The sequence below is a fragment of the Poecilia reticulata genome, chromosome 1, assembly GCF_904066995.2.
Source record: "Poecilia reticulata chromosome 1, P_reticulata-male-v2, whole genome shotgun sequence".
NCBI lineage: Eukaryota > Metazoa > Chordata > Actinopteri > Cyprinodontiformes > Poeciliidae > Poecilia > Poecilia reticulata.
The window spans coordinates 16,050,399-16,076,465 of NC_088830.1; the positions used below are offsets into that span (position 1 = coordinate 16,050,399).

General features: G+C 36.6%; 1 protein-coding gene across 3 annotated transcripts; it reads left to right on the forward strand.

The window, feature by feature from the left end:
• The first annotated feature begins 2,812 nt into the window (after window positions 1-2,812).
• cabp2a (calcium binding protein 2a) lies at window positions 2,813-26,066 on the forward strand. 3 transcript variants are annotated; one of them, XM_008407884.3, is made up of 7 exons: window positions 2,813-4,257; window positions 4,472-4,654; window positions 23,541-23,571; window positions 23,915-24,049; window positions 24,249-24,358; window positions 24,438-24,585; window positions 25,591-26,066. In XM_008407884.3, the coding sequence occupies exons 1-7, from the start codon at window positions 4,198-4,200 to the stop codon at window positions 25,614-25,616; spliced, it is 693 nt and encodes a 230-aa protein (XP_008406106.1). In that variant the 5' UTR covers window positions 2,813-4,197; the 3' UTR covers window positions 25,617-26,066. The 3 variants fall into 3 exon arrangements, with proteins under 3 accessions (XP_008406106.1, XP_008406099.1, XP_017161543.1); XM_008407877.3 differs by lacking the exons at window positions 2,813-4,257; window positions 4,472-4,654 and adding exons at window positions 18,470-19,010; window positions 20,391-20,624; XM_017306054.2 differs by lacking the exons at window positions 2,813-4,257; window positions 4,472-4,654 and adding an exon at window positions 18,480-19,010.
• Window position 26,067: the final 1 nt, after the last annotated feature.

Genomic DNA, 26,067 nt, shown 5'->3' on the forward strand with positions numbered 1-26,067 from the left:
TTGACTCAAATGATTAAAGCATGCCATCAAGTTTGGCAGAGGCCTTGTAACAAGCTATTCATTTGAATCAGGTGGGCTGGAAAAGTGTTGCATCTAAAACCCACACAACAGTGAATCTCAAGGAGTATAGCAGTATAGATTCCTGGCCCATACTTCTGTTTGGTTCTGTTTGTTTCTCTTCAGGGAGTCTCTTTGGTATGTGAGTTCCTTTGTGGGATGGTGGCGTTTGGCCGGGCATCCGGTGTTACCAGTTGGGAGTGAGTCTGTGATTTGGGTAATGGTCTTTTGGTTACGCATGTGGGACGGTGCTTTACTAGCAATACCTTTGTCAGTGAGCCGCTGGCGTCGCGCCACAAAGATGAGTGAGAATGAGTTCCCCGATGAGGTCACAGACTGTGCAATGTCTCATGGTATGGTGCGCTCTCAGTCTGTCTGGGAAAGGAGCTTCAGAACTTTTTTTTTTTTTTGCCTCTCAATGACTTTCCTGCGTATTTGTCTTGTAGTGAGTTGATAGCCAAACAGAAAGCTGATTCTGTTTGGACTGGTGTGTCCTAAAAGTTTGATTATTTTCTCTAACCCCCACTGTTAGTGAGAGCCTTGGTGCCACATTTTGGCTTTGTTGAATATGTTGTTAAAGTTGTTGAGCTTTTCTGGAAATCCTGTTTCTTGGACAGAATTTATGTACTGTATGATGTTGTTATTCTAATTACGTATCAGATCCTTAAAAATGAACAGGAACAAAAGGAATCAGTTTCTCATTAATGCTTTATAAGCCTTCTCTTTAACTCATATTTCTCATGAAATGTCTTGTAAACGAAAGATTAAGATGGGTTGTCCGTTTGTTGCAAGAAGAGGGACAACTTGTCAACAACTTGCTGTCAAGTTGCTGTCTACTTGACAGCCACTATTGCTGTCAAGTAGATGGGCTAAACAACCAATCACAAACTATCATTCCACCATGAGAAAGAAACCATTCAAAACAGATGTCAATCTTTCCAGAAGCAGATGTTTAAGCAAAGTCACTAAAAGTCCATGAATTTAAAATAATTATCAAGACACAACTTGTAAAGGATGTTTTCCGAGTACAACAGGAAAGCACAAAATGGTTGCAACTAAACAGACATTCTTCTTCAGCCAACTGAGACCAAGCACTCTAATATAGAACAGTAGCAGGTTTAGATTCCTGGAGGTTTGTGACTTAATGCAAAAATGACACTAGCAGGTTATTGAATACACCAAAGCATACCTTAAAATTAATAATATATATATTTTTTTAAACTAAAGCAGCATGATCAGCCCTGGTTCTGATGCAATCAGATCTGGCTGTTAATCTGTTGGTGGTTGTTGGTGGATCAAAGCTTCCTGAAAGTTGTGACACTCAAAGACTCTCCAAGACTCATTTTGCTCCCTGGAGCAAGTCAACCAGGACTCATCGCCCTCTCAGAAACATACTTTTAGGCAATGTGGAAGCTGTTACCAAGAGCTTTCTCTTCTCTGACATCAGAGACTTTCACAGATGTGTGATTCTGCACTGAAAAAGAAGAATAGACTTCCAACTTAAAAAAAGTAGCTTGTTACATGATCTTGAATTAAGCTTGTCTAACTTACTGTATTTACATTTGTTTAACATGACAGTGTGTTAAACTAAATGTATTTTGTTGGATGAACTTAACATGGTCACTTGTAACAAATTAACTCAATTCTTTTTAAGTTGAATCACCTGTTCTCTATTTTCAGTGTGGCCACAAAATGTTTTCTTATATCAAACAAACTTTCTGCCAAATATTGCTTTGTATATTTAAGGTATTTAAAACACAACCACTACTGAATAGAAGCAATTTCTCAATCTGAATTTTGACATAATGAATGTTGAAAGAGGGCGTTAAAAGAAAACTTCTGATCTATTTTAATAAAAAGAAAATAAGATGGTTAACCTTTTGATGTTCCTTTGTCTCATAAGCTTGATGAACCTGTAAATGGCTTTCATATGAAGACTTGGCTTGTTAATGAGACATGACAATAATATGATGACAACAGCAATTTGAATTTATGAATACCATGTTTTACAGTTGTGGCATTTAAATGTCATTGCTTAATTTTTTTCTATGTAACTGCCTGATGTGAAAGACATTAACAGAGTCTACTCGAAGTTCTTAGTAGAATTAAAATTTCTTTGTTGTAAAAACTTTATCAAGACTGATGTCTTTTTTTTTTGGCATGAAACAAATGAGATTATTTTTGAAGCAATATTTTTTTGTGACTATTTAAGCATAGGCTCTATTGCATAAACAGTTTTTTTTGTCTTCCACAAGGTTTAGCTACACAAATCTGTGAAGACATATGTATTTCATCCATAATCTAATTAAAATAGGATGTTTTGGTAAGTTGTTACATGTTGGTAAGACTTGTTTCTGTTTTTCTTATATTACAGGATTATAATAAACATTCAAAGTGATTCAAATGCTTGGAATGGCACACCCAGCTATTAGACCATACGTGTCCAGACCTGTTGAATATGGCACATTTTTTCCCATGGAAAGCTGTTTCTTTCTTTTAGCCGGGCTGTTTCTTGGGTGCATTTTTAATGTGGCCTCTAAAACCAGATCGTTCACAATTCTTTAAAAATTATAATATAATGTACATTCTCACATCAATGTATGTCAACAGGGCATCTTTATTCTCATGCATCCTGGGGAGCAGTTTCATATATAAATCAATACTTGGACTATTATTGTCCTACATATGAACTTTTAGAATATGGAAGAACCTCAGTGCTCGTTCTGTTGAATCTGCTGAACATGAAATTGAAGTGACAGGAGATCTGAGTGGACTCTATGGTACTTGATTGGTTTGAATCCTACTATAATAAGTAACAAAATTAGATACCATAGCTAAATAGATGATACACAGCTTTACATTACGATGTCACAAGGTCCAATTATTTATCCCAGCACTGAGCAGATTATTAGATCAAATCAGTTCATGGATGTACCATAGCTTTCTCCAGCTGAACAGAAACAAAACTGAAGTTATTATCTGTGCTTCTTTTTCTGTTGTTTGTTGACTGTCTTATGTTTTTATCATGTGAAGCGCATTGAACTGCCTTGTTGCTAAAATAGCCAATACAAATAAACTTCATTTAACTTGACTTACATCTAGCAAACATCAAGATCACAACTTGTACTTTCAGGACTTTTTAACCTGAACATCCCATCTGAGTTGGAAAATAGACCATCTCACATGATCCCCCTAATTCTAACACTCACTGCGGCAACACTTGAAACCGTCACACCTGATGGCCCTCTAAGATTTTTAAAAGTTTGCAAGTTTTGTTGCTTTTGAAATTCATCTTGGCTGTACTTTTTGTTTGTTGTATTTTAGAGTTAGTTGTCTGCACCTCAAAAACTCTGGATCTCAATCAGCCTAACTTGTATTAATAGAAATAATATGATGATCTTTAGATCATTATAAAAAGCTTTTTCTGCGCTAAATTTCTACAATGGTAATAATTTATTTCTCTGAGGAACGCCGTGGAAACGGACCCCAGAAAGCCAGCGCTAAAAAAGCTCCTTGCAGTTGAGATGTGTAATTGGTATTTGTGTTTACGTACGATTTAGCGCATACATAAGAAGCACCATCCCATATGGGGAAAATGATGAACAATGTGAAGCACTATAAATTGCAGAGGATTGAGGATAAGCCAACATTAACATGAGAGCAGAAGGGTGAGTGCGGAAATAAATACAGGATTATCAAAGAACTCACATACATGGGCGGAAAATAGTGGCAGGCTCATATCAGACACAACGTGAGGAGTGCCACTGATACACCTCTGATAAATATAAAACTCTGAATATTTAGATCTATTTTCTACATAGGGTCAATTGTATGACAGGACTGAAGAACATTTCCTACTGATATGCTTCGTTGTGAATGACAACGTGCACAGTCTGGAGAATGAATAAGATCCGGTCAAACACATAATGAAGCGAGTGATGGATGTAAATAAAAGAGGAGGGGTAGAGCATGGAGAATGTGAGGGATGAGAGGAGGAGCAAAGGCAGCGGGGGGATATACCTCAGATTATGATTTGGTGTCAGATGCTGTAGTGACAGATAAAGAAGAGGACAGAACGAGAGACCGAGGCGCAGGGAGAACAAAATAAAGACGTCTCTGTGGTTCAGCTGGACTGCAAAGATGACTGAGATGAAAAGGGTGCAGTCAATGGACGTGCAGGAGGGGAAGCTAATAAAGAAGGTCAGTGGTGTGGATGCCAATATATGACTGTGATGTGCAAAGTTCTGCCACTGATGCAGATGCAAAGTCTATTCTATTAATTATAAGGAAAAAACATCTATTTGAACATTTTGTTCTCATTTTGTAAGATTGTATAATTTTATGTTTCCTTCCCGACTTTCTTTCGAGTGATTTTTGCTGCTCTTTGGTTGACACCATTGATACTGCTCTCTAGGGCTCCATTAAGAAAAAGATTGAATCCTTCAGACGGTGGAGTTCAGCAAGCATAAAGAGGCCACCAAAGCCCAAAGCCAAGACCTTGAGTCTGTCCTCCCCTGATGGAGACCATGAAGACCTCTGGTTGCCAGAAGGAGACAAGAGGAAGCTGCGCCCCATTGTGGCTTCCGTCTTTGGACAGGTAGAGCCATAAAAATGCAAAATTGGGTCACTTCTGAGTTCATGAGCTGGTGTTTACATTGCTTGGCTGACATAAGCCGCTATCAGGCATGGACTGCTTTCAATTAATCAGATGGCAGCTGAGCATTTTATATGTTACGTCTAAAAATGCACTCTGCGTAGCAATTTGTGACTGTAATCTGACGAGGTCAGACATGGAAGCACAGAAAGTACACCTTCTTTTCAAGAATGAACTGTTGCAGTCGCATTAACAGATAAGCCCTGTATTGGTTGGAATAATCTGCCTTCTGATCAGCTCTTGGAGGACTTCAACTGATTTGTTTTGTCAAATGAATGAATAGGTGCATTCCCTGTTCTGTCATCGTCTGGCACTTTTTTCCTATGTTTAAGAGCAGCACTTGAGAGAAAACTTAAAGGAAACATGAATTTTTCTCCTACAAAAGCCTTCCTTCTCTGATGATATGTCAGTGTGTTTGCTGATTCCCATTGAGCGTTGTTTATTTCACACAATACTGGATCTTTGCTAGATTATCTTCAAGTGTTGCTGCTGCAGAACCCAGTTCTGATTTGATTTAGCTTTTCTCCAAACCTGATGTGGTTAGGGTTAGGGGTTAGCAAATAGATCCATTCAGTCCATATTCTGCACCATCTGTGCTTTATGGTTCATCTTCTTCTCTCCCAGCTTTGCTTGTTTGTAATCGACAACCTGCCCTGTATTGTCAGTAATCACACTCCTCAATATTTCAGCTCCTGAATTTTCTATATTTGTTACTGGATTCTTCTGTTTACTTGCCAAATGTTCTAGGCCTGCTGCCCTGCATTTCCTTCTCTTTAAGTTCTCCTTGTTATTATTCACTAAAGATGTTCATTCAGTTCTGCACTCAGGTTCTTTATCAACCTAAACATGACACTGGTAATTGATGGTAATTAAGAAGACTGGATAGTACACGACTTCTCTCCTCAGCATTTCAAAAGTTGCATTTATGACATAAAGAACACTTCAAGCTTCAATAAACTACAATTTCTTTTTTCTGCTGATGTTGCATATTGTGAAAGGTTTCTCTCTTTGGTCAGGCAAATTCTGACACTATTCTGACTTACTAATCTCAAAAGTTTGTTGCATAGTAGAGACATGACTGGCTATATTCAGAATGAGTTTGTTAACATATTGTAAGGAGATTTTCAGTCATTGTATTCACCCATGTGTAAAAATACTGACAGGATGTAGTAATAATATCTGTGTTGATGTTGCCATATGAACAATCTATCAGAAGCAGGGCATATCAGCCCAACAATATCAATGCGACTTTAATAGTGTTGTTTTTTTTGGCTGTGTTTCAAATTTAAGATGAACAAAGATTTTCATTGGACATGATTGTTCCATGTTGACATGATAATAGTTTTTGTGCTTTGGTGCTTCTGGGTGCAAAACAGGAAATGTGTGTGACAGAAATTTTATTGGAAACGTCAGCATGAACAAGTGACTTGTGTTATTATTACAGTTTTGTGGAGTGTTAATAGTGAGTTCCAATAATCTTCAAAAGTTTTGCAAAATGTCTGCATGAGGTCATGTGTAGTTTGCCATGCACTATCAGGAAAAGATTAATAACACCTGGATTTTAGGTTTCATCTTCTGTTTGTGTGCTTGTAGAAGAATGTTAAGGCTACGTACTGACCTGAACAAATCACGCGTACAAATCACGCGGTACGTAGTACCGCGTGATTTGTTATGGGTTTGAGTAGTAGAGGTTGACACAGCCTCTTTATCACATCAAAACCCCATTTGTTGGAGTACTGTTTGTACTTGCCTGATTCTCTACATTGTTATATTTTAGGATAGTAAAAATTTGGGTTTTTAAAAAAGTAAAATTGATCAAAATCTCTTCAAACCAGGAAAATCACCTAAAACACTTCTCATTTGATAAATTTTCCTGACTGGTTTTCTGATCATTTCTTTGTTGTTAATATCTGTTTGTAAGGCTTTGCCAAATTTAATTAGTTTTTCTGTGTTCGTTATTGTAATTAGGATTCATTCCTTTGTTTAGTTTCTTACTTATCTGTTGTGTTCTTCCCTCTGTGCATTTTGGTTTGCCTTACTTTTTCCCTTAGACTTGTAGATGATTTTGTGTCTAGTTTAGCTCCCTGTGTGATATTTTTGTGCTTTTTATTTCATCTTCATTCAGTTTCCTTGTTTACTCTCCTTGACAGCTGTTCCACATTCCCCTGATTAAACTTATTTGGAGCCAATATCATTCTCTATCCTTGCCTCAGTGTAATCTCACTGGCTGCCATTGTTCATTCTGCTATGCTGCAGGTGCTCCATGTCCCCCTCTCCTTGTGATTTATGTGTAAGTTCCCTCAGTTTATTTATTAGTGAAGGCCTTCTCATTTCCACCACTGCCAGCCTTGGGATTGGGTCCTTTACAAACCCTATAATGCAATTCCCTTTAATGGGGAACATTTCAGGGTTGACCTTCAGGGAAAAACTGCATCAGTGCTTTTATTTTGTCTTGATAAACATTGTCCTTTGGAAACCAGAATGGATTATTTATAGCTGCAAGCAGACACCCAGCGTGTGCACCACCAAGTAGGTGATTCAAATTATATGTTTTGACCTTCTCTTGACAACATCTCTGAATCTGATTATATTGTTGCAGCTAATATCCTTCTACTCAGACAAGAAAAATCCATGGGTCTTTGGAGAAACGGGTTGTATACGGGTGTTCATTCATTTATTCATTCATAACTTATGAAATAAAGGGATGAATGAATCCTGGCTGCAGGCTGGTAGAGAGATGTTGCTGACCAAGATGCCATTGTATTTTCTTGAAAAAGTCCTCCTTCTCTCCGAATGTTAAAAGATGGAACAGGTGCTTTTCCCTCTTCAGAAATGAAGGAAGGTTATACTTCGATTGAGTTGACAAAATCCAGAAAGCAGAAACACAAATTCATTATATTATATGGTTTGGAGATATGGAATGACAAAAAGATACTTAATACTTGCTGTCTATTCATCTTTTTTAAATGACCCTTTTTGCACAAAGGTCATTGAACATTGAAGCATGTCAGTCAATGGGTTTCTGACTCATATGCTTCAAGAGTAATTTCTAAGATATTGCTTTCAGGGAGAAAACCTTGCCAGTAAACACCTTACAACCTGATCAGTCAGAAACTATTGTAAAAAACAAAATAAGCATTTCTGCACAACAATCCTTTTTTTCTCACAACACAAAAAACATTGACTGCAAATTAATGCATATTGTTCCTTTATCCTTATTTTTATTTCCTCTAAAGTTCATATATTTGTACTTTAAGTCTGTACGAGGTGTGAACTTGAAAACAGAAGTCAAATTCCTTGTTCATTTGTACATTCTGAATAAGCTAATAATGCTTATTCAGAATCTGATATGTGGTTTCAGCTTCACATTGCAAATATATTTCTTTTCAATGCACATTTAGTTATATGTGCTGACTATTTGCAGCAAGGCTAACTTGGCCACTCCAAGTCACGATGTTTAGTGGTTACTTCTAAGGCCAATAGACTCATCATTGCTGATATTGCAGTGCTGCCTAAGTTCAGTTCTCAAGAGCAACCTTTCGATTTATTCTTTCTCTAACTCACCTGAACCAGCATGGCCAAAACCAGCTGGGTTTTATTTGAATAAACTCAACTTTTACAAACAAAGATAAAGGGAATCCAAATAATCCCTCAAAGTCTAGTGATATCTTTGATGTGCTTTTTGTTTCATCTGGCCAGATGGGACTTTTGTCACAGCAGACAGCATAACAGCAAGACCAACAACAGTAATTATAAAAGGAGACCTTATCCAAAGTCTCGTAGAAAGCGTAAAATATTTTATGCTTCTATATCTCCCTCTCATTCTGTATTCTGATTTGCCATCCATAGAAACAGCAACAGATGGGCTGAATAATGAGAAACAGGAAAAAGAAGGTTGGGTCGGGATGAGGGATTGATGGCTGAGTGTAGTAAAGAAACATAGAAGAGACTGATTGTGATGTAAAGGGAGATTAGAGCTTAGAGGAGAGTTTACTCCTACTGCAGAGGATAGAGTTGAACTTTCAGGAACAAGATGAGTTTTTAGTACAATATGACCTCTGAAAGGCTGCCAGTTTTTGTTTTGTTTTGTGTGTTTTTTCAAGCAAATACAGAACATATAATTTAGTCTTTGTTGGAAGTTTTATGTTGGTGCTGCTCTGAAATATCCTGATCCTTGTTACATACAAGCCAGCTAAATACAAAGTGTCAGCAAGCAATATGGCAGGACATTTCTTCTACCTCTGTATTCTGAGTTAAAATCAGATATTTATATACACTATATAAGCATTTTGATAACCAAATTTACTCACTGTCTGACACTAAATCCATCTCTGTTTCTTGTTCTAGCCCAGCGAGATTCTTTCTGTTCACTAAAAGTTAACAACCTTTAAGGTTCATTCATTTATGAATGTAAGGGCAACACTGGAACTGTTGTGCCAAGTTCTGTTGATCAATAGATAAAGAAAAAAATAACAAAATGTGATAGATAAATATATGAACCCACAAGACAAGACGTTGGAATGTGAGCACGCATTTAAAAACCAATACTGGGTAAATTTAACAGGTAGTTTATATTGCAAATATTGTACAGCTTTGTGCATTTCCAATTTTGACTGATAGTAATGCATCATGCAGAAGTTTGAATAAAGTTGCTGTTGCACATGTTTGGTAATTTTGTTTCGCCACCAGCTGGCTGTGGCAGAAAAGGAGCTTTTTTAAAAAAAAAAGCATTTTCTGTGAGTGATGTTGCTGTCTGCTCTGCTGTGTCTCATATTGTAAGAACATTGTCTATGTCTGAGCTGACTTTTTATTGTTTGATCTTTCTTAAAATTCAGATGTCTTATCCAAAACGTAAACTTTGTTGCCACCCCAAGCGGTATGTCCCCCTAAAGTGTAAATCTTTTAACAAAATATAGTATTTAAATGATCTGTTTTTTAATGTCACCTTTTCCCTGAGAGACTTCTTAGGCCCTTTTGCTCCATAAATTGTCTTTCTTTAGGTAAAGTCCATCTCCGACCAAATACAAATGCCTGGATTTTTATGAGGATTTTTTCCTGGGTTGATTGATTTGCACATTTCACACCAAAACATGTTAATCTCCTTCTTGCACAGAGATGACTGGATGACCTCATGTTGGTGATACTTACAATGAATTGTTTGTTTGAATGAATTTGGGCTTCTTCAAGTATCTAGTTTGTATCCAAGCATGAACCAGACTTAACATTCTTCCTCATATCTAGAGCGATTTCTCTTAAAAGTTCCCAGTTTTCACATGAGGAAAGTGCTGCTCCTTTAACATCCACAGATGTTCCTCCATTTAATCCAAATGCTGTGAATCCACCTATCAGAAGATCCCAAAGTCATGACATCATCACGTGGACTTTTCCATATGACGCTTTATGGTGTAGTAGTTCTTTTTTCTAATCAACTTTTACATTTTAATAATAAAGCAACAGAAACCATTTGCTAAATTTAAATAATCACTGCAGACCTAAAACAAGAAATGTTGTGTTTGATTTAATGTCACATATTGGAGAAACATCAGGCATGAGTCTTTTCATATAGTTGATACAACTATCTGGTTTCAACTGTCATATAATTATAAATGGGTAAAGCAATGATAAAGGAAAACAAAGAGCCAAAACATGATTTAGTTAACATCTAGTACAGGGGTCTCCAGATCTAGGCCGTGAGGTGCCGGAGTCCAGTAACTTTTAGATGTTTATCTGCTTCAACACACTTGAGTCAAATAATGAGATCACAGGACTCTGGGAAACCTGACTCCATGATCAGGAGGTGATTCAATTATTTTATTCAGGTGTGTTGGACCAGAGACACGTCTAAAAGTTGCCTGGCACTGGCACCGGCACCTCGAGGCCTGGATTTGAAGTCCCCTGATCTAGTGTATTCAGTCCAAATGTCTCTTGCAAAAAAAAAATCAGATAGTGTGGAAAGCCTCAGCTTAAACAGTGCCAACATAAATTGGAACCATATGCTGAAGTTTGATTTGACAGCGCCGTGTTAAAAATAAAGGGGAGAACTGAACAAAGGGAAAATGTTCCCATAAAAGAAAAATAATTTATGTGTGAAACATGTTTTGCTCAGCAGGCTTAGCAGTTAATATACCAGCTCTTAATGTTGTGGTTGTTGCAGAAAACGCAGACAACACAAAGAGGGCATGAGTACAAAAACAAGAACAGATTTTGTGGACAGATTTAAAAGTGGGTTAGTTGATGGACCATTATGACTGTGACACTGTGCAGCAACAGTTGGACTCTACGCTCATGGATATAGAGATAAAGAACATGCAGTTCTGACTTCTCTGTGACATTTTGCAGACATTTATCCCCTGGTAGCATTGTTTGAACAGAATCGCTAATCCATAGGACCTCCGGGACCTTAAAAAGAGAATTCACATATAACTTTTACGTCACATGGGAAAAGCATCAGAAAAAAATCTGAACAGGTGCAAATGGTATTATCCTCCTTCAGCAGCGAGTAGGTGTTTGAGATTGAGAGCGGGGAATGTGGGACATTTAGCACAGCCTTGTCTGGTGGCAGGCTGAAAAAAGTATGTCAGGTCTTTTATTGACTGCACCAGGACCATCTTTGACTCTCAGACTGATTTTGTGCGGCCCTGGACTAAACAAATAAACCTGGTTTAAACCTGGTTGATTGAGACACACAGGTCAAAAGAAAATGTTACATAGTTTGTTTGTTTTTTACTGATTTTAAAATGAAAGGTGTAACACAGTTTTCGTCTTTTATCAACTGTAGGTTCCTTGCAAATATGTAGCGACTTTTGCTAAATTTATTGAACTTGGTTACAGATTGCAAGAATGCTCCATGTTGCAGAAAATACATAAAAATGGTTTATATCTTCAGGGATCAACAGCAATCAGTTCAACAGAAATCAAAAGTTTGAAGTATGGAAATTATAATATGTAAAGCAAAAGCTTTTCTTTTAACTGTCACACATGATGTTGCACAATCTCTGTATCGATGCAATAACTTCTATCAGGAAAAAAACTGCAAACTGTCACAGCCATTCCCATTTAGTTATGAAGTTCCTGTCCAAACTTTAAATTCTCCAGATTAGCATTTAATTTCTTTTTTTTTTTTTTTTTTGGTGTTGGGAGGGATTAAATAACTATTTTCCTACAATGATTGAATATAAACTTTGTTTGATTTTAGTAAAATACCCATCATGGCCCCTAATTCATACAACAAACTTTTTCTTCTAATGTATTTTATATTTTATCTTGAGAATAAAAAAAAAAACGTTGACTTTGAAATGGATTTAGAAGCTAATATCTAGCTTGTTCATATGGAGTCCAGGGATTTCTGAAGCTTATCTACCAAAAACATTTTCTATCATACAGCTAAAACACATCTTTGAAAAGTTATTTAGGGGTTTATGGCATTCAGAAGAAGTCAAAGGGGCTTTAAAGTGTGTCACAGTATGTAATATAGAGACTTAGCTCTATCATCAGATGATAATTATCTGTAAATTTCTTAAAAAGGCTGAAGTTGTTGCAAAGGATAGTTTTAGTTAAGGCGTACTGCATATTTTTGACTCTGTAAAAATCAAAGTAAATAATTACCACTATCAAGACTGTAATAACAGGATTAAAAACATATTTACAACAAAATAATGTGAAAGATTTACTAATGTTTGAGAAATGTTTTGCCAAAGAAAGAAATTTGTCCTAAATGCTAACAAAACTTTACCTGAATACTCTATTGCCTCTCCTCCAGCTTCTAAGAATAAATGTTTTAATATAATTTATAATTTAGGATTCAATCTATTATGAATTAGAGCCCTCCTCATAACCTAGTTATACAGTTATACTAGGTGTAATGTTTTGTTTTTTCAAAAACACAAATGCCAGCACATTTTCATCTATGCAGGTTTTTTGTCTTCTGTATTTCTATCTAATGAGTTATATCCTCCAAAATTATGGCATTTCATTGACCCTTATCAAAAGATCCATTATTTTTAGCCATTTTGATTGAGCTGGTAAAGATATGCTTATATATATACTCCCTACTGATCACGACCATCTTATGATCGTGAATTGCTAACAGGAGCTGCTATCTTAGAGAAATTAAAGTGGATTAAATTTCAAGAGTCTTATCTTCTGCTTCAATAAGATATTAAATGCTTAAAATTCGGAGAAGATTCACAGAAGGGTCAAGAGAGCGTGTAAATAATACACAGAAATAAAAGCAGATTATTATGTTCTGTGTGATTGTCTCTGAGAGTGCTTTCTCTTTTATACCATGGGTGTCTTATTTTTTCTAAAATGATGTCGTAACGCAACTGGTTGATGGATGGAGAATAGCTCTAGAGTCTGACAAAGCAGGTAAGTAGCTGTTCCTCATCCATGATATTGTTGGTCCTGGATAGATTTAGATGAATGGCGAATAGACAATAAAGCAATGGGATATTTTTGCTGCAAGCGATGTTTGGTTTTGTCCTCTTGGATAAATTATCTTTTGTTCCAAAGGACGTGGCAGAACAGGAATGTAAAAAGGCTTTGTTCAGTTCTGCTGTTGCAGATTTGACTTTTAAAATCACTGGTCTAAAAGTCATTGGAGAAGGACTTTCAGTAGGCATCACACATGTTCTGATAAGTAAGACAACGATGTAGAAAAAGAAGGTAGGGAACATGCCGGTCTATTTTTTTCTCTTTAAGAAAGTTGGCTGCCATCCTGGATTGAGGATGTTTTCAGGAGCTCTTTGAGGGTCAAACGCATCATATGTGGAGGAGGCAGAATCTGACCACTTAGAGTAAAACATATTCATCACCATAGTGGAAGGTCATAGTGTAGCAGGGCACCCTATGAGATACTTAAGACTCTAAATATTGTTGAGCTGTCATGGGCGACATGCTTTTCCAGTTTTTGGAAGACTCAGCCAACACCTGTGGAATGCCAAATTAAAATTAATGCATTTTTTTTTTTTTTTCAAAAAGTGAATCTGAGAGTGTGTATTCCCATTGAACTGCTAGGGGTTTGTTGGAGTTTGTATGTTATAATATATTAAGGGGCACCTTGCCAGACCCCCAGATTTAATTGGATTTTCTTCTGGATCAGTGAGAGACAATGTACGGAAAAGTAGAGTAATGACAACAATGTTCTGGACAACACTTACAGTTTAGCTACTATTATAAAAATGCCACACCTTTTTGTTTAGTTGCTTTATAAAGTTACACAATTGACCTTATAACTGGGTGATTTATGAACTATTCTACAAATGTGTGTTAATGTGTCAGTGTGCAGACGCACAGACAGATGATATCAGTCACAGTGTTTGACCTTAGCCACAGTGCAGCTACTAGCATTGGGTGTCATGTAAATCCCCACTCTTGGAAGTTGTCCACATTGTTTTTCAGCACCTCAGTATTGGATTTTCCTGTTAGAAAATCTTCTGACCATGTTTTTTGGGCATCTGCTTTGCTCTCTGTTGTTGAGGGATGAAGTGCAAACTGTCACCCAGCTGCTATGTTTGGGGTTTAGTGGCTGAGAGACATGACGTTAACTAGATTGGCAAATTAGACTGGATTTTTTATTTTTTTTATTTTTTTTTATATTCAGTAAAAAAAAATTAAGCTGCATAATTTTTGCGATGCTTGAATCTGGGGCACTTTTTCATTACTTGCCCCCCAGTTTGATGTCAAACTCAGCTTTGTATGTGAACCCAGTCATGCTGTTTATAATTTTCACAAATTATTTGGTAACACTTTATTTGAAGGGGTGTGCATAAGCCAAAAGTCCATTAAAAATGCCAACTTTGCATTAAATTGTCATTATTTACAAAATCATAAAAAGTTGGCACTTTTAATGGACTTTTAATGCAACTTTTAGAGCAACTTTGCATTAAAAGCGTCATTATTTACCGAATGACACTTCATGACAACTGTCATAAACATTCATAAAGACTTCTTCATGTTCATGACAGATGTTATGTCATGTTTATGACAGTGTCATATCAGTCTTATGCACACCCCTTCAAATAAAGTGTTACCCATTTTTTTAATTATCAAAAAATATATTTATATAAAATGAATAATATATTGTGTAACTAAAAAAATAAGTTTAAAAATGTCTTCTTATTAGTTTATTATGGCAAAAAAACGTATCCATACTTACCTAATCCTATGTGAAAAATATCTAGGCCACATAAAAACATTAATTTAGATTTCTTTGAATTGTTCAGGTGTAAATTTCCTGGTCTGCTTTGAAATATTGCTCCACATAGGACTTTAGGTTAAGATCCCCTAGTAAAAATGTAATACTTTATCAGGGTTTTCCAGTAGAGGGCATAACTCATGGTCAATTACATCAAGCAGTCCCTGACAATGCCACTACACTGTGAGATGTTTTCTTCAGAATGTCACCAGGAAATTGATGTGCAGGTTTTTGGATGACCCGGATAGATTATAGCTTCCTGTCTCTCTAAACTCCAAGTTTGACAAAAATGGGAGTTGTTTCAGTGTATCAACGGTAGGTGTGCCAAATGACACAAGCATATATAATATAATTTTTTTCCACTAAAAATATGCCATCTGTGTGGAATTATAATATGACCATAAAAAATAATAAATACTTTATTGCTTAGATACTAATATAAATACATACATAAAATAACTGTACTTATGCTTAACCTCACACTCACAGTTACAATGTTAACAATCTTTTTTGCTTTTTACTTCTGCTTATTGTCCCGAAACAGAAAATGTAGCAGCAACATTTCAAACGCTTCCTCTCTGGTGTGTTGTGGAGGAAGTAGAGGGCATACCAAGGTACGATGCTGACGTCTAGTGGCCACTTATGAGTATTACAACTGAAAAACTATTTCTCCATCAAAATCCGTCTCGTATTTTCCACAACCTGCTGGTGAAACAGTGACAATGTAAATTGTACAAAAGTTCATAAATAAATACTAACTACTAATTATAAACTGGATGTTTAAACTGGAGAGAGATGAAGATTGGTCCTCCTAAGGAAGGTGATGACAAACAATTATTGCGTGGATAGGATAAAGTCTAGCTCAGCTTTTATTCCCCCTCAAATTGAACTTTATTTTTTGTTATTTTATTTTGTCATCCTGCCAATATACTCTTTCTGCTCTTCAAGGTGCTTATAATATTTTAGCACAATATCACAAATGTTGATGACAGCAGTGGTTACAGAGCAGCAGACGTGCAACTAAAACTATTGCTTCACAAAACATATAATCTACCTGAATAATCATGATAATTATTTAGAAAAATATAAAGGATGAACATACAAAACGTAATAGAAGGAGTAGACAATAAATAGTTGGTGCTTGTCAAAGAAAAGAGTGAGCATGAGAGCACTGAAGACTAGATTTTGAAAAGGACAAAAAAAAAGTGTAATTTCTCCTAAACCGTCCAGCGAGGATTAGAGCTGCAGCCTTATTCATGTGTTAATCTCTGGCACGCAAACAGCACAGCATGAGTTGTGCTAAAACAGACACCCACACAAATACACACAACACTGGATTAAAAGCTTTTACTATTGGTAGATGGGGATTAAAAAAGGAACTATAAATATTGGATATCTGAAGATCAATTTTTATATATTTACCATCAGCAAGACTGATTGAGGAAAAAGAAAACAAACATCCCTTATGTTTGCAGAATAAGACGCCTAGAAATGAAGAAAAAGAGTGAAAGTTTCCGACAATGTTCACATGAACACACATGTAAATGTTGACAATGTTTTTCACACGGAGACCAAAAATGTATTCACATGAAGCCTTGAAATACTTCAATAAACACACTCATATAATCAAAAGCAGATCTAGAAAATTCTCCTCTCACTCATAAATCGCAGCGAGGTTTAGTGGCTGATAACTTGACAGAAACCAAAATGGATCCGACAGCAGTAAAACAACTAACGCTCAGACGTGGCACTTTAACTGTCATACTGTAGGTGAAAATGTTGCTTACCTGTCTTGTTAAGACGATCCATGCTTGTGTTACAAATGCACCAGATGGTGGAGCTGTTGACTGTAGTAGCAACTACTGGAGACTTCACAAAATAAACAAACGGGATGGGAATTAGGCAGCAGCTGTTGGGGAGGGGGAAAAATTCTGGTTCACTCTACCTGAAGGTTTCCAAAAATGATATAACTCAGTCAGCTGGAAACAAAACTGTAACGTATAAAAGCAAAACAAAATTGTAAGCTTAATCATGATTGATTTATAAAATCAATAACAACGTAAAACATTGTTTTTTTTAATTCCTGCATTAAAAAATCTCAACTTCTAACAGAGATTTTGACTCCTTATAGACGTATTTTAACTTTTTCACATCATTTAACGTTACAACTCTTTATCTTTATTGTTATTATTATTATTATTATTGTTAGGCTTTGATGTGGTAGACCAACACAAAGTAGCACATATCTGTAAAGTGCAAGAAAAATTACAAATGTTGTTTCAGTTATTTTCAAAAGACATTGTTGAAAGTGGGACTTCTTCTAGGTCCTTTTTTGTCATTATATCACAGAGCTACCTTTTATTGGTCTTGCGATGCATGTCTGTATCAGCTTTGCACAGACTAAAATATTCAGCCACACCATTTTGAAAAATGCCCCAAACTCAGTCAGGTTGACTGAAGAGCATTCAGTTTCATTAGCAGTCAGGTTTTTTTGGGGGGGCATTTTTAGTTGGGATTCAGATTCACCAACCAAAGCTGAGGATTCCTAAAGCTCCTCCAGGATTATCATGGACCTTTTCCCTGCTTTTCTGATTGATGATCTGCTTTCCTGACCTACTTATGTGAATATCCACTTTTACCTCACCTGTCTGCTGTGTTCCTTGGTCTTTATGATGCTGTTTGTTCATGTTTCCTGAAAAACCTCCTTCACAGAGCTGTGGTTCTCATAATGCCATCAACAAACTGGTGGACTCTATTTATTAATCAAGTTGCTTTAAAAATGCAATTGACACTGGACTCCAGGTGCGGGAATTCATGACATGCCTTTCTGTTTTGTTTTTTGTTTGTTTGTTTTTTATTTTTTCATTTTTGTTCATTTTCTAAACACTAAAAGTATACATACACCTTTTTTAAAACTTTATAATCATGCAATATTTTGTATTTGGCTAGTAACAGAAAATCCCAATAGATTCATTTAAAGTTCAGGTTATAATGAGAGAAATATGGGAATATTTTTGCAGGTCATTATATTCAAACTTTTTGTCTAATTCAATTAGTCCATTAATAAGTTCATTAAGTAAAAACGGATGTCATTATGATTTTTATTTCCAAAACATCATCTTGAATAATCTTCAAGATTGTATATACATTATTTCAGACATTGCTTCAGTTCACTTGTCAATAGAGACTGATAATAACTCAAACACACATTTCTTCTATTCGCAACCTCATCACTCCCATCGCCTGACAGCATAGCTCTTTTCCTCTAATCTGAAATTCCAGGGATTAAACGGGCGGCCAACTCTCCATCCATAATTCCTCCATCCCCTCCCCCTTTATTCTCCTGCAGATTTACACATACACTGATTCAAACTCACACACCCTCTGAGTTCTGCCAGACTAGTCATTTTTAGAGCATAAATATGATGCTGAAGAGGTAGTGAGGGGACGATGGATGAGATTAATTAAATTTAATTGAACTGAATTCAAGAAATGATCTGTGAAGATAAACAAGAGCTTTTGTGAGTGTGTGTCTGTAAGAGAGGGAGAGGGGTAGAGAGAGAGAGAGAGAGATAAAGAGAGAGACAGGGAGGGAGCGAGAAAAATGGTCAAGTCCTGCAATCACAGCCAGAGTCTGGCAGGAGCAGCATGTTTCAGCCCAGATATGACCCAGTGTTCCTGACCCACCCCGTCAATCTCTCTCATCCTGCTTTCTATACTGTCACACCAAACGTTTTAAAGCTGAGGAGTTTAGGATTTAGCGTGGCATCACACACCTGCTTTACGTCTCGGCGGACCAATAGGATCCGGGACACGTGAACTGAGAGGAGTCGCCTTCAGTCACAGCAGTGCAGTCGGACACACTTTCTTTCTTCTTAAAAGGAGCTGCCCCCTCTCGACGTGGGAAGCACTGGATCTAGCATGGATTTTCCACTTTTATGTGACTTTTGAGCAGCAGAGAGGGGCAAAGGAAGAAGAGGAGACGAAGCCTTGGATAAGTGTTGCGACCACCAAGGAAGAAAGGGTGGAGGTGGGAGGAGGCAGGTGGGGAGGGTGATGGGAAACGTCAACAAGACTTCTAACAAGGACAGTAACAGGAAAAAGGTAAGTATGCATTGACATGAAATTAGATAAAGAAACAGTTTCACATCTAGTTAGATTTTATCAATCAGAAACTGGATTTTGTGTCACAGACTAATACATAGCAGTGCACAACAGTGAGAACAATCATGCATGGTTTTCAAGTTGGGGTTTTTTAAGTGAAGATCTGCAGAACGTAGTGGGTGTTTGCATCCAGCCCCTTTCAGTCAGTACTTTTAAGAATCATCCTTTGGAGCTTTGCAGCTGCAAGTGTTTTGGATTGTTTTCCCTCTAGGATTCCACATCTACAGACTGAAAGTTTTCCTAGTCTTCCTTCTGGCATATTGATTTTAAATCAGTCATTTGACTTTGTCCTTCTAAAACACCGATCTTATCCAGAACATCCTTTGTAACAACCCTAATTGTAGGTTTAGGGTCGTCGACTCGTTTGAAGAAGAACTTCTGAACCAATCTCAAGTCATTCCAACCTCTAGCACTTTTCTTCCTGCTCTGACCAGCTTTCTTGTCTCTACAGAAGAAAGGCATGCCCACAACATAACTCCACCACCACCATGTGTCACAATGGGAATGGGGTGTTCAGTGGTAGTTTTCCTCTTTATACATAATTTTCTATGTAGATGAAAAAGATTTTAATAAATATTTTTTTATCTGATCAGGGCACTTTTTGTCTTAATTTCATTGTGTCCTTCCTTAACATAAATCGCTCTGAATCAGCACATTGTAGTTACTATGGGCCTCTTGGCTTCTTCTTTCAAAAATACAAACTACACAAAAAACGATAATAACAGAAAAGAACAAAAAAATATAGTACTACTAGTTAAAAGGCATATGACAGACTTTATTACCTAATGGTACTTTTCTAAATGCAGTCATATTGACATTTTTGGCTTTCCAGCAGCCAGATTTTAAAATGTTTTCTACAGGCACAGTAGTACAGGTAGACTCTGTTTGCTGATTAGATGAATGAATGAAAGAAATTGGTTGGATATGGTTTTATTTAGTTAGGGATATTAGAAAAACGGTGTCTCCTAGTGTGGAAAAATTGAAAACCATATATGATTTTACTTGTTCGAAATAAAAACAAAGATTTCATTCCATGAGATATTTGTGTTGGTCTATCACACAAAATTCCAGTATAATACTTGGAAGTTTGTTATAGTTTGTAAAAAGGAAAAATTGGCTTGAATGATCCATTCTGATTGATTTACATACAAGACAATACATCAAAGCAAGATTTAGCAGGCAAAAAATTTGACAATTTTAAAGTCATTTGTTGTCTTGTAAAATAAACAAAAATTGTATAAAAAAAAAAAAAATAAATAAATGACATCTTATTTTCTGAAGAGAATATAATGTTAACCCCACTGGTTCCTTTTGTCCAAGGGGGCTTCGTCCGTACAGCAAAGCGACACAGCGTTAGCCACGGCCATGCTAGGGTCCCTGGGTGGTGCTGGGGAGGTGGACACAGAGGAGGAGGAGGATGATGAGGAGGAAGGAGGGAGCAGGCGGGAATTTAATGACCCGCTGTGCACTCTGGTTAAGAACTGCAACATGCTGCACAACATAGTGGGGCCTGCTTGTATCTTCCTCAGACAGGGCTTCGCTCAAAGCCAACTTGTATGTATGACGCTCACCTACACAAGAGTTTACACTCAGTCAGTCACAACTTCACAGCAAGCATCTCACTCTGATCCACTCTTTTAAGCTCTTTGACCTATACTGGACCAGGTCGAGTCAGTGCAATCTGCTGAGTCATCTTTACAATTAAAATCACCATCATTACCCATCCATACCATTCTTATGTTCATGTTTGCGCAAAACTGAGTATAAACAATATTTTTTGTTATGAAAGCATGAAAATCACTAGCAATGTCTCAGCTGTGTTTCATGTATGTCGTATCTGAGACATATGTAATTAAACATGGCTAGAAGTCTGACACTGACTTAAATCAGATGGATGCCATATATATATAAAAAGAAAGCAGAGCACGGCGTTTAATGAAGTTGTAGGGCTCTTGATATTTCACTCCTGAGGTGAGAAATATTGATGATTATATAGCTATTTTACTGTTGTAAAGCAGACCTTGATGTTGTGTTGAGGAAACTGTCAACACTCTTGCATATTACAGCAATGACCCTTCACGCAGTTAAAATAGACGTGTAACATTTGCAGCTGGTCTTCAAACAACAGAATAATTGTTATCACATCTTAAATTTTTTTTTTTTTTTACTTCACACTGAACTTAAAAAATGTTTAAAATCGAATTGAAACAAATCTACGGAGCCCCTAAGGGGACATGGAGAAAAAAAAAAAGGAAAGAAATCCCGACTTATTATCTCGAGATCCCGACTTTCGAGATAATAAGTCGAGATCTCGAGATCTCGACTTAGATTCTCGGGATCTCGAGAAAAAAAAGTCGGGATCTCGAGATAACTCAGGATCTCGAGATAATAACTCGGGATCTCGAGATAATAAATCGGGATCTCGAGATACTAAGTTGGGATCTCGAGATCTCGACTTAGTTTCTCGGGATCTCGAGATAATAAGTCGGGATTTCTTTCCTTTTTTTTGTTTTCCATGTCCAGTTGTTTCTATCAGAAAAAAAAAAATTGTTAAACTCATTGTTGAGTCGCATCACATGGAAACGATTGATGCATTTTTCTGACCATTTCAAAATTTCTAAGCAGTTTTAAGTAGCAGAAATGCCCGAATATCATGATTTGCACTTGCAAATAGAAACAGAATCTGTAATTATTGGCATACTTGGTAAAGTTGAGCAAAAAATCTGTAAAACATTTATTTTTTATTACACTAGCATAATGTCACAAATGCAAATATGAGGGAAAGCATTCCACTTCAAGAGAATGCTATTCTTTATAAAATTTCTGGCACTACATTTATTTGACTTTAAAATACCTTAAAAAATTTTTTTGGTTTATTAATTCTCTTTTTTTAAGCATTTCAAAGTGAAAATGATCTTTTAATGAGTAATTGGTCACTCCTGGTTGTTCTGGGGTATGAATAGGAATTGACAAAACAGCAATTTTCTCTAAAATACAAAAGACAAAATAAAGTTTTATTCCAGTAAAATATTCACAGCTACTTGTGTAAACTTGCACATATCTACAGTCAGAGCAATAATTAAACACTTTTGAAACAACTTGAACTGTCACCATCAAAGCTGTATAAGAACTCAGATTTATGTTGTCGCTGCAATGAACAGGATGCTTAAATGAAGTAGGTAAAAATCTGAGAAACTCTGTAAACTGCAACAAACACTTGGGTTCACCAAATCTCATGTCAACAATTTACTCCTTTGTGACAGATTTCACCCATGTTAAGATTTACAACCATCTTCCTTAACAAATACATTTCAACTGTTTTGCTACTAGTGCAGGACAGAAACATGCAGTTATTTTTATGCTACAAACTTTCTAAGTTGAACTGACTTAACCTTGTACAATACAAAAAATGTCCTAATCTTATTTGAATCCATGGGAAACTGAAAATAATGGAATCCCTAGACAGAGAACAGAGGGTTTTTAATCTTTTTAATCTTTTCATAAAAATAAAATTGCAAACAGCATCTGCAAAACCTTTTTACTCTTGTCATTTTGGTGTGTAAAGTAAGGTCTGACCGTAGCTTCTGGGTTTTGTGCACAGTGTGGGAATTTGTTTGACCAGTGGAACAAGACTAGAGGAGGCATGGTAAAAATATTACATCATCCATAAAGTTACTGCAAACAAGTGTCTAACATGTTCATTTAGCCTTTTCAGGTGTATTGATCTGAAAACAAAAGTCGACCGAGCAGCAGTTCAGCTGCAGATGAAAATAAGCTGCAGATAGGGAAATGATAAACCGATAAGCCTTCATGATTTGTAATACAATTTACGGCTGTAATCTCCTTGCTGCTGTAGTGTCCCCTGTTTTCTCTAATCCAAGCCTGTATTATTTCTGCTGCTGCTGATGTCATGAACTTGCAGAACAAGTAGTCAAGAGACTTATCCTACCATGACCTTCAGCTCATGCCTGAAACCAAGGCAGTTGCAACTGGTGCTGTTCTTTTGTCATCCGTCCAACATTTTTTTGCCATTATTCAATGTTAATAAATAATGGCATTGTGTTTGATTTTGCAATAAAGTGGCTGAAATGTCTGGATTTCACAGAGTTCCCTTTTATTTTGAAGGGCAAACACAGAGGAAAAAAAAAACTTTCACTAATACACTAAGAATGTCTGTGGTATACAATTCAGATATTTAACCTGGACCATATTTATGACATACTTTCTCCACAGCTGGACGTAGAAAGTCTGTTTAGTCAGATCAAAAACCAAATAATCCTGTTGTAGAGTTTCAGCTCAGACTGACAGACGGTGAAAGGAAAAAGATGTTTGAGAGAATCTGGAGAGGTGAAAGGGGGACATTAAAACAGTGCTGTAGGTGATGTGAATGTTATGTCAGAGAGTAAGGTTAATGGACTCTTTTTCCTTTTCTTTTTTTTCATTGTCCGTCTCTGACTCACACCAACACAGGACCGAGACCTACGGCCAGAGGAAATGGAAGGTACAGAAATATCAACAACTCCACTGCCAAACCTTCTGTTTGCTGAGGTCCGAACTTTTTATTGCACAATTTTAAATCTTAAATTTGCACCTACTGAGCTGAATGTGAACAATGTTTTATTTTTGCAAAACATCTCAGTAGCTTACATATTCACAAATTCACTTAGGTCCACCAATGTTAGCTTCTGAAAACAATGTGATTCTCAGGCCAGATACTCCAGTAAATGTCCTTTGTCATAATCTAAAAAAAAACACAACTCTGTTTCACACTCCTTTACAGCAGCAATAAATCTTTTACTTAGTAATTTCCTCTTTTTATCACTCAAATTGGTCTTTACCTGCAGAACTGCGTGAAGCCTTCAGAGAGTTTGACAAAGACAAAGATGGCTTCATCAGCTATAAGGACCTGGGAGAATGCATGAGGACTATGGGATACATGCCGACTGAAATGGAACTCATTGAGCTCAGCCAGCAGATCTGTGAGTCTTCAAAACACTAATGCAGTCGGTTTAAGATTTTGTCCACAAACATTAGAGTAAAGGTAAACAAAGTTAGACCCACTGCCATGGAGCTGTTGCCAAGACTAGCAGAATTTCTTCTTCTATGATTTCATGTAAAACATCACACAGTACGCTTTGTGCTAAAGAAAAGCGAGTAATATAATAAGTTATTTCACAGGTGGGGGCAGAGTGGACTTTGAGGACTTTGTGGAACTGATGGGCCCCAAAATGCTTGCTGAGACTGCAGACATGATTGGAGTAAAAGAGTTAAGGGATGCCTTCAGAGAGGTTAGCAGCATATTACTAGACATTAAAGCTGTTTTTTTTTTAATGTAATTTTTAATTTCAAAACTATTTTACATTTAAGTTTGACTCGGACGGCGATGGTCAGATTAGCCTTGGGGAACTAAGGGAAGCTATGAAGAAACTGATGGGAGAACAGCTGAACCACCGTGAGATTGATGAGATCCTGCGAGACGTAGACCTCAATGGAGACGGACAGGTGGACTTTGAAGGTAAGATATTATCAAACACTGCAGTGGACCCTCGCCTATTTACAGGTCAGTATTCAGAGATTTGCAGATTTTTCTGTGACACCAAATTATTTCCATAAAAACCCTTTTTGTGGATTTTCAATAGAAAAGGCAGCTTGAGGGGCTGAAATAACTGGGCATAATGCTACAAGACGTGCTATTGGCTGGCTTTTAAAATCCAGGAGTGCCAATCATTTTTCTTGACACTGATTGGCTCTTTCCCAAAGAGTGGTAATAGGGAAGACTGTAGACGTTAGCTTCTGCAGAAGTGCTTAGGCAGTTTTTACTGTTGATATGAATTAATATTGAGCTACAGTATATCTTGGTACACAGTCGTAGGTCATTTTGGAGGGGACTCAAATATTTGCTGACTTTAGCTATTCATGCAGTTCTGGCCTGTAACCTGCATGTAAAATGTCATAAGCTAAGTCAAGCTGATCTAAATTTTCTCACTGATGTTGAGCATCACTCTGACACAGCAAATATATCACACATGATCCACTGCAAAAAAGAAATCATTCACCGTTCAGTCCAAGATGGTCAATTAAGGAAGGAAATTAACATGATCGTTACATCACAAAGGTAATCACCCTTTCTCTGACACAGCAAAATGAAGTGAATTATACATCCTTCATTCTAATAAACTATTATGTGTGCAAAGCAGCATGTGCATCAGAATCTATACACATACTGCATTGAGGTGAAAAAAAACCACTAAGTTATTTTGATTTATTCAGATTTGGACCCACATTAGATGTGTTTATTGATATGCAAATACAGTACATATAAAAAGATAAAGTCTGTGGGCCATGAAATGAAATACTGTACAGTTCTCAATTTTAGAAAGCAGAGAGCAACCAAAATTGTGGAAACCTTTTCTGCTAATGTGAGCACGCGCTGCTGTGTTCTTGATCCGCTGTATGTTTTCACAGCATTGTTGACTCACTTTGATGAAATACAATAACAAAGTTTTTCACCTTTCCACAGAATTTGTGCGAATGATGTCTCGCTGAATCTCCTTCGAGCCTCGGTTTGCTGCACTGCAACCAACGTGAACCAGACTGCTCACTAAGTCTTCTCATATGTACAAAAATCTTGGTCTCTGTAATTTTTCACTTGCCTCTCAGGTAGATCCATTAGTTTATTTATCCATTGTAAAAATGTATTACAGTATGTGCATAATAGCAGATTGTAGCTGAATGACTCCAATGCTTGTTAAAAGAATATAATAAAATGTGAAATGTATTAAATCATTTTATGTAAATGTATGACAATGTGAACAAATGGCATTGAAAGTTTTAGACATATTAATATATTTTTCTGTTTATTTTTACAATTTGCCAGAAGCAGTTGTGTACATTTTCAGATGAATATTTAACTTAAATCTCAAGGTAAATGTAACATTGAAATAAACATGAACATTTATTATTTAAAGATTAATAAACATAACCTAATTATTGCCAG

What these genes read in the sequence shown, in the direction of transcription:
- cabp2a (XM_008407877.3), top strand. Translation starts at nt 18,963, where the DNA reads ATGGGAAACGTCAACAAGACTTCTAACAAGGACAGTAACAGGAAAAAG. An exon ending in GCTTCGCTCAAAGCCAACTT is followed by an intron (nt 20,625 to 23,540) that starts GTATGTATGACG and finishes ACACCAACACAG; the next exon opens with GACCGAGACCTACGGCCAGA. An exon ending in TAAGGGATGCCTTCAGAGAG is followed by an intron (nt 24,359 to 24,437) that starts GTTAGCAGCATA and finishes TTTACATTTAAG; the next exon opens with TTTGACTCGGACGGCGATGG.